Here is a 13,597-nt window from a genome sequence, read left to right on the forward strand (position 1 = left end):
TTTCAGTCCTTATAACTAGCTAAAGCAACAACAACAAAAAAACCCTGATTATCAGTTGATCTTATTCTGAATGCAGCTTTTGCATGGAAGTGTCCACATTTTATCAGACAGAAAATCTAAGCGGCTGAGGGAGCTGGGGATGTTTAGTCTGGAGAAGAGGAGGCTGAGGGGAGACCCTATCACCACCTACAACTACCTGAAGGGAGGTTGCAGAGAGGTGGGCGATGGTCTCTTCAGCCAGGTGACAGGAGATAGGACAAGGGGAAATGGCACAAAGCTGGGCCAGGGCAGGGTCAGATCAGATGTTAGAAAAAAAATTTATTACTGAAAGTTGTCAGGGCCTGGAACAGGCTGCCCAGGGAGGGGGTTGAGTCATCATCTCTGGATGTGTTTAAAAAAAGGGTAGATGAGGTACTTAGGGATATGGTTTAGCATAGGACAGGAACAGTTCGAGTTGATGATCTTAAAGGTCTTTTCCAACCTAGTCATTCTGTGATTCTGTGAAAAAAAAACCAAAGGCTCTCTCCACATAATGGCCGTGATTTGTTTAGTGAGTGAAACACATATAGAACGAAGGTCACAAACAGTAGTAGAAACACAGAGGCTGAGGTGCCTTTTAACAGCTGAATAATGCTACTCCTTGTTGACAGAGAGTGCCTCAAGTACACAGAAAGGACAAACAGTGACATGCAACCTTCATCCTTTTTATCTTCAGAAAGAAGATGTGCATTCTGACTCATCTTTTAACAAAAGTAGCATTACAAGCACACCACAGCTGGAGGTCTGAGACCTCAGGAAATCATCTAGTTCACTGAGAGCAAATGCAAATAAATCATCCTTGATGCTTATCTGTCAAAACCCACATGGATAGGCCATCAGCTATCCTCAGAATTCACCAGAAGTCATGAAATACCACACAAATATATTCAAAGGATCCTTTTAATTGCTTTTGAACTTCTAGGTTTACCCTTTAAACACCACAAGAGGTGGTGAACTAAACCCTCATTTAAAAAAAAGCCAAACCAAACAACAAAAAAGCACTGATAGATTTTTAACGACATAACCAGCTATTCGCATCACCAAATTGCCAGTTCTTCACTCAGGGAACAGACATGCTCCCTCATAACAGTTTAGAAGCTTCTGAAACAGAATTCTGATTTACTCAGTTATGCAAGCCAGGTCTGTGATTTGCTCAGTCAAGGGAGTCAGTCACAAACCCTGGTGCCTTGTGGAATCAAGTGCTTGTGGAGTAGCGAAGAACTTTTTGCATTCATGCTCTATTTGGATTTTATGTGTTATGACACAACATGATTCTGTGTCTGCATTACCTGCCAGCCCTCTATGGTGTCTGGCTGCCAGTGCCTTACCCAAAGGACTTGCAACAGTCCTCAGTATTCTTCTGTTTTGCCTTTTGCCAGCAGCATTTTTCGCCAGGTTGACAGGTGACAATTGCTGGCAGCGCATTTCTTTCTAGCACTGCACATGAGCCAGCAACAATTACTGACCTACATTGAGTCAATTCAAGAGATAAATAACTCTTTTCCTCCCCAGTGCACCCTCCACAATATGATGAAGCAAAAGGCGCTTGCGATTGAAGTGCCAAGTTTTCAAACCTAACCACTAAGAAAAAGTCCTCAGAAGAGTAAGAGGGTTTATGTGAACAAAGGACATTTTTACAAACACAGAAGTTAATCAGATGAATGACTGGTTTGGGTGAAGCATTTCTTCTCAACAAATATTAAAGCATTATGAGTCATGTATGTGTGAGTTGACTTTATACAGTAGATCTTTGTTTTTTCTGAGGTGTCAAAAGTACTATTTGAGAAAATGGGTAGCTGCAAATAAAACTAGCATCCTTTCCCTCCAGCAGTATCTACCAGGGTTATCTTTACAGTCAACCTTATTATTAGAATACTAAACCTTATTATTAGAATAATAAAAGCTCCTTTTAAATCTAAAAATCACCACAAGCTATTACCTGCCAAAAAACCCCCACCTTAATGAGTTACTTAAATAGGTAAAGTGACCATGTAGGTAACCCCAACAGCTTTTGACACCCAAGGAGATATATGAGACTTCCCACTTTCACGCCAGCTCAGAAGCATGGGAACCTAAAATGATTTAGCTATATAGCTACAGTGACAGTTTAACTGACAACAGGCAGCATTAAACCAAGGATACAACAGCCTGTAACTACTACCAAGGTTTGATTCGTGTGGAGTTTTTTTTCTTTAAAAAAAGTAAAAAGAACTTTGCATTTTACTGATCACAACTGAAAACAGATTTATCCTGCAGGCTGGTTTACACTTCTGCACTCTACAAGTGGCAAAGCCGACCTGAGCTCGTCATTTTGAAGACATCTCTGCAGGGAAGGTTACCTGGGAGGGTCAGTACGTACCCCATTCCAAAGGGAGCAATCCTCCACCGGCAGGACTTTTAACATCACCACCCCAGAGACAGGCAAGGGACAAAGAAGCCTTTGGAGAGAAGAGAAAATGTTACAACTAGGAAAAAAAAAAAATAAATCCTGAAGTTGTTTTTCTAAGCAGTTAATTTAAGCCACTTGTTTTCAAACACCGAATCACACATTATCTCTTGCACCTGCAGCTTTCCTTTTTTAAGCAGGCTCTGAATAAAGCAGTATCCAAACCCACTTAACAAGGGTGCTTCTGTAAATGTGGAGATAGGACGCTGTGAAAATGAAAGATCTATACTCTTCAGTGACATATATTACAGCTGTACTTGCACATATTTATTCTGCTGTTAAGATCTTTCTTTATTGATGAGGACAACCTGGGGATGACAGCAACTTCTCTTTTAACAATTTCCAGAGACATAGCAGTGAGCAGGCTAGAGCAATTCTCCTGCAAGACATGGATGGTACCTGATGCTCTGGCACACTGCCATGTTTATGGCACTGGAAAACTTTATATTAAAGTCAGTTTTATCATGGCTACTGTCAAGATGGTTACCTCACCCTTGTGCTGTAATTTTTTAGAGCTTTTGATAGTAAAATCAGAAATGCTTCTTATAACATTTTTGGACAAATTACCTAGTCCCAAATCACCCCCAAAATCGAAGTGCAAAAAGGAATTCTGTAATATGAGATGATTTGGACTGTTACACTCTTCTCCCCCCCAAAAAACCATAGTGTCCACAAAACGCAGTATAGCCACTACACACCCAAGCAACAGGCCAACTCCCACCTCACCAGCAAGCGTGCAGGTAAGCAGGCAAATGTATACGAAAAACGGTCTACGGAAACAACATTCAAACCCTCCCCACCCAACGCTGTCCCAGCTGCAGCCTCTCAACCCCAACTCAGCCCATGGCAAAACACCCTTCCCCGGGCTCCACGGTTTGGCCCTCACCCGCCTAGCAGGAAGCGATTAACCTATCCCAGCCGCGCTATAAAACTGCTTATTGCTATAAAACTGCCCCTCCCTCCCTCACCTCAGGCACTTCTGCCCAGCTCCCGTCGCCCCGGGCGGGCTCGGCTCAGGACTGCTGAGCCGCTTGGCCTCCTCAGGCGCGGGGCTGCCCGGGAGGGCCTACAGCGGGGGTCCGGGGCTGAGCCAGGCCCGCGGCAGCTGCCCGACCCCCTCGGGGTGTATTTATGTGTGTGTGGGTTGGAGTACCGCAACTTCCCAAAAGCTAACGGTCCCCCACCCGCCAAATATTTCAGTAAATACGTGCGTGTGTGTGTGTGTGTGTGTGTGTCTCGGCAGGGAAGGAGGTGCCCTTCTTCCCGCCGCTCCCGCTGCCCGAGCCTACCTGCGCGGCCTGGCCGCTCCCGCCCGTGCCGCCGCCCCGAACCCGAAGCGGGACGGGAATGCGGCGGAGCCGGGAGTGAGGTGTTGGGGAGTGCGTGTGTGGAGGGGGGCGGAGGGGAAGGCCGGCGGCATCGCGTGCGAAGCTAGCAGCGGCGAGAGTGTCGCTCTGAGTCAAAGCTCGCCGCGGCGGTGGAGACCGCGGGCTCTGAGCGAAAAGGAGAGGGGCGCTGACTGATCTCTGCCGCCCGCCGGCAGGCCGCCTGGCACGCAAGGTTCCCTGTCACCCACCCGCGCCTCGCCGGCACGGCGCTGCCCGTCGGGACGCCCGCGTTTTAAGTCTCCTCGTCCCGGGGCCTCCCAGCGGCCCTGCCTGAGGCGATGCTCGGGGTGGCGGGCAGCCCTCTCCCGCCGCGCTGCTGGGGGAGCGGCAGCCACCTCCCGCGGGGCTGGCCGCGGCTCGCCTCCGCCTTCCTCCGTCGGCGGCCGCGGGACTCCCGTGGAGCCACCTGCCTTTTTGTGGGCGCTCATTTTCATTACACACACACCTACACCCCCCTCACGCACCCTGTTTGCAATTGCGCTGTTCACTTGTAAAATCTGCAGGAGCTCCTGTGCCAGAAATCCGTGAGAGGCTCTGAGCCTCACCTCACGCCCACCATCTTTGCCTTGCCAGCTCGCTCCATGGCGGCAGCCCGGTTTCTCTGCCCCTCCTTGCACCGCCACGCACCATCGTCTTACAAGACACAGTATCTATCCTTCGAGGGCAACGTGGGCGTGTGATGCGTGTGTGTGTGTGTGCAGGGGAAATCACGGCATGGCTCTTCCAGTGTGGCTACCAGCTCTACCTTTCAAACATTTTACGTGACGTTTTCCCGCCTTTCTCGTCGTCTCTCCTTGGAAGGAGAAAAGCACCTCGCTTTGGGGCATCTGCCACGGAAGGGCTTGGGCTGTTGGTCGAGGGTGATGGCAGCCGCCACTGCTCAGAGCCGCGCAGGAGCCTGAGGTGTTCCCTCCTTGGCACTAACTCATGATTTTTTTCCAATGTTAAAGTAAGAGGTGAGGGGAACTGGGAAGCGTGAAAGCTGTGCCATTAACGCTCTGAGCCACTGAAAACAGTGCATTCACCTTAATAAATACTGTCCAAGAAAGGATGGGGTTGGTTCTTCTTGCAGAAATCAGGAGTGCGTGAGGGGGTTTTCATCCATCTCAGAAACAACAGAAAACGGACATTTCTTAAGATTTCATTCAAATGGACTCAGTTGAACCAGTTACACCACAAGCTTTCCTAAAGCTGCTAAGTGAATGATTACTCACAAAGAAAGTTTCTGTGAAATGAATCTCACTGAAATGAACACTGTACTTATAAAACCTCTCCAAGTCTTGATGCACTCGGTGAACTTTCACAGACATTGCTTGGAAAATGATTTCCATCCCTATTTTACAAATGAATTACAGAATAGGCTGTTTGCTCCTCCTGAAAAGTGAGGGGGTAGATCTGAAATGTTTTAACTTTGAGAGTAAAACATATGATCCTCTCAATAAAGGTCCCATGAATTTGCCCCGGGATTCCTTTTGGGATAAAATGCCTTTTTCTTTTTCTTCCTACCTGATCCCAGTCTGAATGCTATCTCAGCTACCAGTTTATGGCTTTAAGGAACTCACCAAAAGGTGGTACAGGTAGAGTCAGGGTCTGAAGTGGCAGTGGAAGGTTGTCTATTTTGCTCCGAGTAGGTTGCCCTACATTGTAGGTTGCACAGTAGTTTACTTCTTTTACGTGCACAAATGCATAACTGCATGGTCAGGAAAGTCAATAGGAACAGAGATCTACAGGCTGATTTAGTTTTGCTGTTGTACTAAAATTGGTCAGATATCAAAAAGCTAATCAGCATGTGGTGGCTTTGATTTTCTGGAGGTTACATTGTGGAAGAACAAAAGAGCTATAATTTAGGGCATTTAACAAAATATCAAAACTTTTTTCAATTTTAGCGTGGTATTCTTACCAGCTGCTGCTCTGCTCCCACTGCACAGTGATGCAGTACAGAAGCACCACTGGGTTGAGTTGATGAAGTCACACAGCAGGTTGGAAATGCAATGTGAGCCCCCCCACCCCTACACTTTTTGGTAGTGAGTACAAGAGGCCAAAGCAATGATTTCCAGGGCATCAAATTCTTAAGGACATTTTTAGACTCTTTCATATGACTCAGGACTTTCACTCTCAGAGAGAAATGTTTTTGGGTTTTCGTTGTTTTTTGGGTTGTTTTTTTTTTCCTCAGAGAGAAGTGCCAAAATAACAAGGTCTATCCTGAGAGAACTCACAATGCTGAATTCTTCCCTGGGGCAGGAGGGGATTTAAGTTGCAAGGCTTCTACAAGGGTTATATTTGGGGGAAAAAAAAAAGGAGAGAGATTGAGTGGACACATGCAAAGCAAGCAGGTAGGAGATCATTTTTGTAGCAGAAAGAGCTGAAGTTTCAGTCTTTCATGTGGTAAATACTCTTATCAGCCTCAATTGTGCTTTTCTAAACCTTCTAAATAGTGGTGCATTTACACAATACATATGCTGAGCATATGCGTGGGTGACCAGGGAAGTGCTGTCAGTCAAAGCAGTACAGGCAGCATTAGAGAACTTTGCAAAAGTGCTCTGCAGAAGTGGTAAAGGAATAGGAGAAGGAAAATCTTGCTGCTCTGCATAGGGACCCGGATTTCATTCTGATTGTGTGTGGTACCAAGCAACTGTGAGACACAGAAAATATAAAACTTTTTTTTTTTTTAAATTCCAGACCAATGGTTAGGTGTAAGTTTGTATTGATACCTGATCTGATAACAACAAAAAACACCCCCCAAAACCCCTAAACCAACCCTGAACTCATTTCTTATGTTAACTATAGCCTACCAAATTACTCCAGCAGGACAATAGCTACAACATGTGCAAGTTTGTGCTGAGGCAAGCTCTTCTCAGTAGCAAAGGCCTTGGTAAAGGAAATTCAGACTGGGGCAATGGATGCTGATCAGACCAGACCAGGTACTGCTGGCAGTCTTTCTAGTCATTGAGAAAGAAAGTTTCAGCATCCAGCGTTTCAGGTGGGAGAAAGATCCTGACAGTTAGCTTAGGACATTGTGCTGCCCAAGAAGTAGAAGTGTTGAAGCCTGACAATGGCAAAGCCTGGTGGCCTGAAATGCTGAAGCACTGTTGTAAAATGTAGAGAGACCAGGTTAACATAAACTGTATAGGTGGGGTCAAGGAAGGTCTCCCACCCATGCTAGTGGGAGGTTGGAACAGAGACAGAATATAGCTTTCATCTGTTAATTAGCCTTTTGTCAGTTAATTTCCATAGCCAAACCCAGCAGGAGGAAGGGATAACCTGGAAGTACATTCAGCTTTTAGAGCAATCACTGATGATCCTTTTTCTTCCTGCTTCTCCCTCCTCCCTGTGATCCCTCACCTCTCTTCCATGGGAAGGGCCAAATGCTGACACCTCCCAACTCCTCCTTGGGACTGATTCTCCACTTTCCTGCTCCCCCTACTCAGTTGCTGATTACCTGATAATCTAGAAATACCATCAGTGAGCAGCGAGACCTGGGATGTTCCAAGAGGGAGGGCTAACTAGGAGCTACCAGAGACCACAACACAGGTAGCATCACCCCCAGCCAAGGCACAGTCACACTATACCTGAGCAGAGGTGAGGTCGTAGCTGTGACAGGGTCCCTTAGCAGCCCCAGGCATGGTAAAGTACCAAGCCAAGCAAGGTAAAGTACCAAGCCAGACAAGGGAGCCCACTCAGGAGGCAGAGCTGGAAGCAAGGCTACAGCATGGCTCCAAAGTCCATTCAGGAGGCACAAGGCTATCTACAACACAGGTCCAGCATCCATGCAAGAGAACTCACTGGTAAGCCAGAAAAGCAGGGATCAACCACAGGTCTGAGTGCCCAGAGCTTGAGCTTAGATGTGGCTCCTGGGTCCAAATGTAGGGTCTCAGGTGAGGGCCATTATTGGTGCTCTTAAGCCCTGACAGATAGCTGAAAGGGGAATGATGCAGCAGAACAAAGCTTTAGGTGTAAGACCCTAGTGAGGGGAAGGTAAATGGAGACGTACCCTAAAAGACAGTAGCGTAGCTTTGTAGTTATTAGGCAACTCTCCTTTGCCAGTTGTAGCAATGCTCTCCACCTTAAGCAGTAGCTCTGCCGTGCACATGTGACTCCTGGATCTCAGGCTAGCAGGGTTTTGTTTCAGCCTCTGTCTCAGTCTCCCAGTGTGATTTCAGACAAATTACCTACTCGTTCCTGCCTTGTTAATGATGAAGTAGATGGATTTCTTTACCCAGTGTTGGTGTCTGAGATGATGCAGTTGCAGAGGGCTGATGAGGACCTGGCAGTTTCTTACAGACAGTTCTGGGTGTAGGCACCCCTCTCATAAACTGATCACCCTCCATCTCAATTATAGTGAGAAATTTCCCCCCCTATTGAACAGCCTCTGGACAGCTGTTCAGTAGTCTCACTGGTTGGCTGATGATGCGTTCAAACTGCTGCTCAGATTGATGGTCAGTTCAGTTTATTAGGACTTGTTTTCCCAAATGACCTGAAATCTACAGAACCCAATACAGGTGCACCTACTTGCTTACTTCATCAAGGACCAAAATCAGTAGGAGTCAACGTTTCATGGTATTTCCTGATGTGAGGTTGTGGTTGCCATGTTGCAACTACCTTGAAAGATGCTCAGGCAGTGCCCCCACCCCCCTGAGAAGAACCCGAGCTACATTAAATGTGCTTGATGTCAGGGTTTGTTAGCATTGCCTGCAACAACTTCTCATTAACCACAGCTACTTTCTCAGCAAAGTGGAATGCCAAGGTAGATGTGATTTTGTAACAGTTAAAACAAACAGGAAACTTAGGGAAGTGTAACAACCAATGTTTTTTTTTTTATTAGAGAGGCAATGACCAAGCCATTGAGGAGGAATTAATTTTCAGGATTTGGCTACAGAAGAGCTCTACAATCTCATTGCCTTCTCCATGCCCAGCAGTGGGGTTTTTTTGGGGGGGAGACTTCAGCAGATGCTTTCCATCCTTTGGTCTTCAAAGCTGGCTTCCCTCTAGTGGCATTAAGAGGAGCATCGATTCTGTCTTATTGACTGATCTTGGTCAGTAGTAGGGGCAGAGGGAAAGAGGAGACTGCAGGGTGCTACCAACTCCCATCAGGAAACACTGACTTGACTTCATCTGGCTAGTAGCCTAGGACTTTTGTATACCACAGGTTCTTTATTTTTTCCATCAGCTGTTCAGCCAGTATACTGAGTTTAGTTGTTTCTCTGATGAGGAAGTTCCTGTGGGAGATGACAGTGTACGTGGTAAGAGACACAAATACATGAGGGTAAATCCATCTTCCGTAGTTATGGCACTACCTGTCACTGAGAGTGCAAAGCTCTGCAGCTGGCCCTAGATGGACTTTCCTCAAAAGACAGGAATAGACATTATCTGTTTGCCACGAGTTACACGAAACTACTTCATCATGCTTTTCCTTTGGGGAGAACACCCTTTCCCCTCCTTGGAGGAGTACATATGTACAGCTAAAGCAAATTCTGTGACCAATCTTGAGTGACAGCAGTGATTCCTGGCACCTTCAGCACTCAACCCCTTGCAGACAGCACCACAGCACCTGCCCAGCCCCTCCCAGGATGGCTGATCCCCCACCAGCCAGTGGCCGCCTCCCCTACTACCCATGTATAAAGAGCAGTACCTGCTATCCCCATGGACACTGCCAAGTTGGGTGTGCAACCCTGGGAAGAGGTTGCACTTTCACATGAAGCCACATCATCCCATCCCACCTTCCAGCACCCCGTTCCCATTGTAGTCACATTTGGTTGCTGATTCCTTTCCCATTGGGTCTCCCCTTATAGATACTTGATTAACCTGTTCTTCCTCCCACTCGTCCCTCTCACTTTCCACCCTTGGCTATCGCAGCGCTAGTGCAGAAGATCTTTCCATACCTGGTCACAACAACTGCTGGAGTCTGGGCAGCATCCACCAAGAACTGACCAACTTTAGGGGACATCTTGTTCACAGTTTCATAAATGTAAGCTGCAATTGCGTCGGGGATGACCAACCAATCACGACGGTCTCTCTCAAAGATGGACTTTGAGTGCACTTCTGAGAAAAAGGAGGCACAAAACCATGAGGCTCCTCCAGTCACAAACGTCTCTGGTATCTTCCCCCAGCACAGTGGGAAGGGACTAGAAATTCTGAGCTTCAAAGCATCACTCATTATTTGTTCTAGCAGCATCCGGCAGCACCTTGCCACTCATTTTTGGACATCTAGGCCATAGGCCTTATGTGGCAACATATTTGCACCAGGTACAGACAATTTTCATGCCAGGGCCCTAGCGACTTGTTTCATGCTGCCAAGTGCCAGTGAGTTAGTTATTCGTAGTCTTGAGCAGTGTTATTTGTCTCCAGTCCTACTGTATGGATGGGCTGAGCTTCTCTTAGGCAAGTGAGAACCCGTAGAGCCAAGCCTTGACTCAGGCAGATGGGGAAGCTTTTCAGACTTACCGGGGACCGTGGTGCTAAGGAGCAGGATCAGAGCTATCACCAGTGCCCTGTATTGCAGCATGGTTTGAAGTACTGGTTGCGCTGCCTACACCAAGAGACCTGCTGGAGTCAGCATAAAATGTTTTCAGATAGATAAAACATGCCACCTAAGCACCTAGTTTTTGCAATAAACCTATCCGAGACGTGAAGAAGAGAATAGTAAAGATCATGGAGCATTTCCTCTGAAGAAGTGAAGAAAATATAGTGTAAACATGAAAGCAGACTTTTATTATAGAATCCTAGAATGGTCTGGGTTGGAAGGGACCCCAAGGATCACAGAGTTCCAACCCCCCTGCCACAGGCAGGGCCACCAACCTCCAGCCTGGATCTACACAAGGTTGCCCAGGGCCCCATCCAACCTGCCCTTGAACACCTCCAGGGATGGTGCATCCACCACCTCTCTGGGCAGACTGTTCCAGCACCTCACCACTCTCTCTGTAAAGAACTTCCCCCTAATATCTAACCTAAACCTTCCTTCCTTTAGTTTTAATCCATTCCCCCTTGTCCTGCCATTGTCTACCCATTTAAAAAGTTGATTCCCCTCCTGTTTCTCTGCTCCCTTCAGGTACTGGAAGGCTACAGTGAGGTCCCCCTGCAGCCTTCTCTTCTCTAGGCTGAACAAGCCCAGCTCCCTCAGCCTCTCTTTGTAGGGGAGCTGCTCCAGCCCTCTAATAATCTTCATCAATATTCACAAATATCCACAATGTATGATAGCTTTTAGAGCTCCATGAAATATGTGACAGTTAAAGCTATTTCTTTTATATGAGAGCTATATTTTTTTATTTTCAGGAGAAGAACAAGCTACTAAAACTGAAAAGAGTCAGAATTGGCTTCCTCCACACTCAGGCACAACAGAAAAATACATAATGTGGGATTTATTTTTATTTTGGTCAACTGCCCTGAAGATCATTGTGATAGTGAGTGCATCCTGTACAATGATCATCTCAGTGACGTGGTGGTCTGAGTATTTTGTCTTTCTCTAGTTGAGAAAAGACCCAACTAGGTTCTCTTGTCTTTTCCACACTAGGACTAACTAAGCAGAGAGTAGCCCAGGCAGAACAAGTTCTGAGAAGGAAATAAGTACAGACTTCATCATGCTCCTTTATTCTGTCTATTAAGGTGGAATTAGAAGAATTCTTTAAACATCAGTACATGGTGCATTGAAAAGAGGACATTACAGCTAAACAGGCTTTTCAAACATGCTGCATTTAAAAAGATGTTTAGAAGTTGAACTTAATTTATGCCCTGAATTAAAGGGCTTTGTGTAACAAGAAGAAAACATTGCAGTGCTAGGAACTGCAATGGTAAAAGTGGCAGCAAGTCTGTTACATGTGACTGCTTATTAAAATCCTGTTCCAACTAGCAGCAAGTCAACCTTCCTCCTCATTCCAGTATAAGGAAGTTTCCATCCATGTTTATTTCCTTCTGTGCAGTTTACCTCCAAAAACTACCACTCCATCTTCACTAGACTCCTGCTGACCAGCAGCAGTCACTCCTTTACCACCCTTCCTTGATTTCTGATCCTAGAGCCAGTTTCTCCCTCTGTAAACAAAAGGTATAAATTTGCTTCCCACAAGCATAAAGAGGATCTTACTTGCTTTAAAGCCTGTAGTCCTTGTGGTGAAGGCAGCTGGGAAAGGGTTATGTATTGTCCAGCACTGAAAGTCTGCAATTCCTACCTTGGGCTTGACCCTCTTTAGGAGCCTCTTATGGAGCATCCATCACTTAGCTTCAATCCAAGCCACCTCAAGAGCTCCCACCCTCCTCCATTTCAGGAATATTCTTGGCTATGGAGCTTGAGGAAGACTCACACTTTGGCTTGCAGTAAGAAATGGGTCAAAATAGAAGACCACCTCTACTCACTTCTCTATGTCCTAGATATACCAGTCACAAGGTACATACAAACCAGAACAGAATGTTCAGCTCTTACCTGTGCTGCTTTCCTCCTTCTCAGGCTGAAACTGAGGTAGATGCTCATCTGAGACACCGGCATTTATGGAGAGCTAATATAGTAATAGGAAGAGGTCAAAGGTCCTGCTTTGTTTCCCCATTTGCTCTTTTGCAAGCAGATCAAGCTCAGTGGGACAGGCAAGAAGCTGTGGAGGACTCTGGACCTGTTATTGAGATTTGGTAATGGAGGGTCAATCTGACCTGAGCTTAAGAGACGTGGAAGGCAGCTCCTGGGTCACTGAGTCCCCTACTTTTTCAGACAACCATGTCATAGAGACCCCTTTCATAAGCTGACCAAATTCCACATTAACAGTGGCTGGAGCTGGTCTGAATGTTGCTCCCACTGTCCCTGTGGGAAGGCCTGTGCTGTAACCTCACTGCTCTGACTGTTGGAACTTACTTGTGGCTATTACGCCCACTGGTATTTTACCCTCCATTTCCAACAACTACATCAACCGAATGGTGCGCAGGGGTAAGTGTGAACCCTTCTCATGTTTCTTTCCCTGTGCCCAAGTCTTTTTTGCACAAGCAGACAAGATGGGCATATATCTGAGGGGGTAGTCAAAACTTACCCAGGGGAAACATCCAGCTCTGGGGCTCCCAGCCCAAGAAAGCCATGGACCTGTTCGAGCAGGTCCCAAGGGCCATAAGAACTGATCAGAGAGCTGGAACACCTCTGCTATGAAGAAAGGCTGAAAGATGGGGTTGTTCAGCCTGGAGAGGAGAAGAGGAACCTTATGGCAGCCTTTCAGTACTTAAAGGTGGTTTATAAGCAAGACTTGTTACCCAGGCATGAAGTGTTAGGCTAAGAGGAAATGGTTTTGAACCGAAAGAGCATAGACTTCATACAAGGAAGAATTCTTTGCGATGAGGGTGGCATGACACAGAAACAGGCTGCCCAGAGGAGTTGGAGACACCCTGTCATTGGAAGTGTTCACGGTCAGGTTGGATGGGGAGTTGAGTGACCTGATCTAAGATGTCCCTGCCCATAGAAGGGACAGGCTGGATGAGATGATCTTTGAAGGTCCCTTCTAACCTGAACCATTCTGTGATAACTTCTCCCCAGGCTCACTAGGGACCTAGTTCCAGTAGAAAACGGCAGCTCTGATGCTGTAAGAGCATGTTTTCCCATAGCTCAAGTTCCAAGTGCCGGATAGGTCTTCAATCACATCGACTATCTGTGATTGCTGCATGCAACCACTGAGGAGTGGGGGGAAGAGACAGGAAGGTGGCAATGCTAAGCATTAGCTACAGGGAACAGGAGGGCATGAGGCATAAAACAAGCCTACGGTGC

The 13,597-nt window shown here is 46.7% G+C and overlaps 1 protein-coding gene across 1 annotated transcript; it reads right to left on the reverse strand.

Moving 5' to 3' along the window:
• Positions 1 to 8,989: 8,989 nt before the first annotated feature.
• LOC311189174 (apovitellenin-1) lies at positions 8,990 to 10,375 on the reverse strand (the record flags this gene model as incomplete). Its single annotated transcript, XM_084260758.1, has 3 exons — positions 8,990 to 9,089; positions 9,753 to 9,912; positions 10,315 to 10,375. 3 exons carry the CDS (start codon positions 10,373 to 10,375, stop codon positions 8,990 to 8,992), a joined length of 321 nt encoding a protein of 106 aa, XP_084116884.1.
• Between the last annotated feature and the right edge of the window lie 3,222 nt (positions 10,376 to 13,597).

This window comes from Gallinula chloropus, assembly GCF_964237585.1.
Source record: "Gallinula chloropus genome assembly, chromosome: 1".
NCBI classification, from domain to species: Eukaryota; Metazoa; Chordata; class Aves; order Gruiformes; family Rallidae; genus Gallinula; species Gallinula chloropus.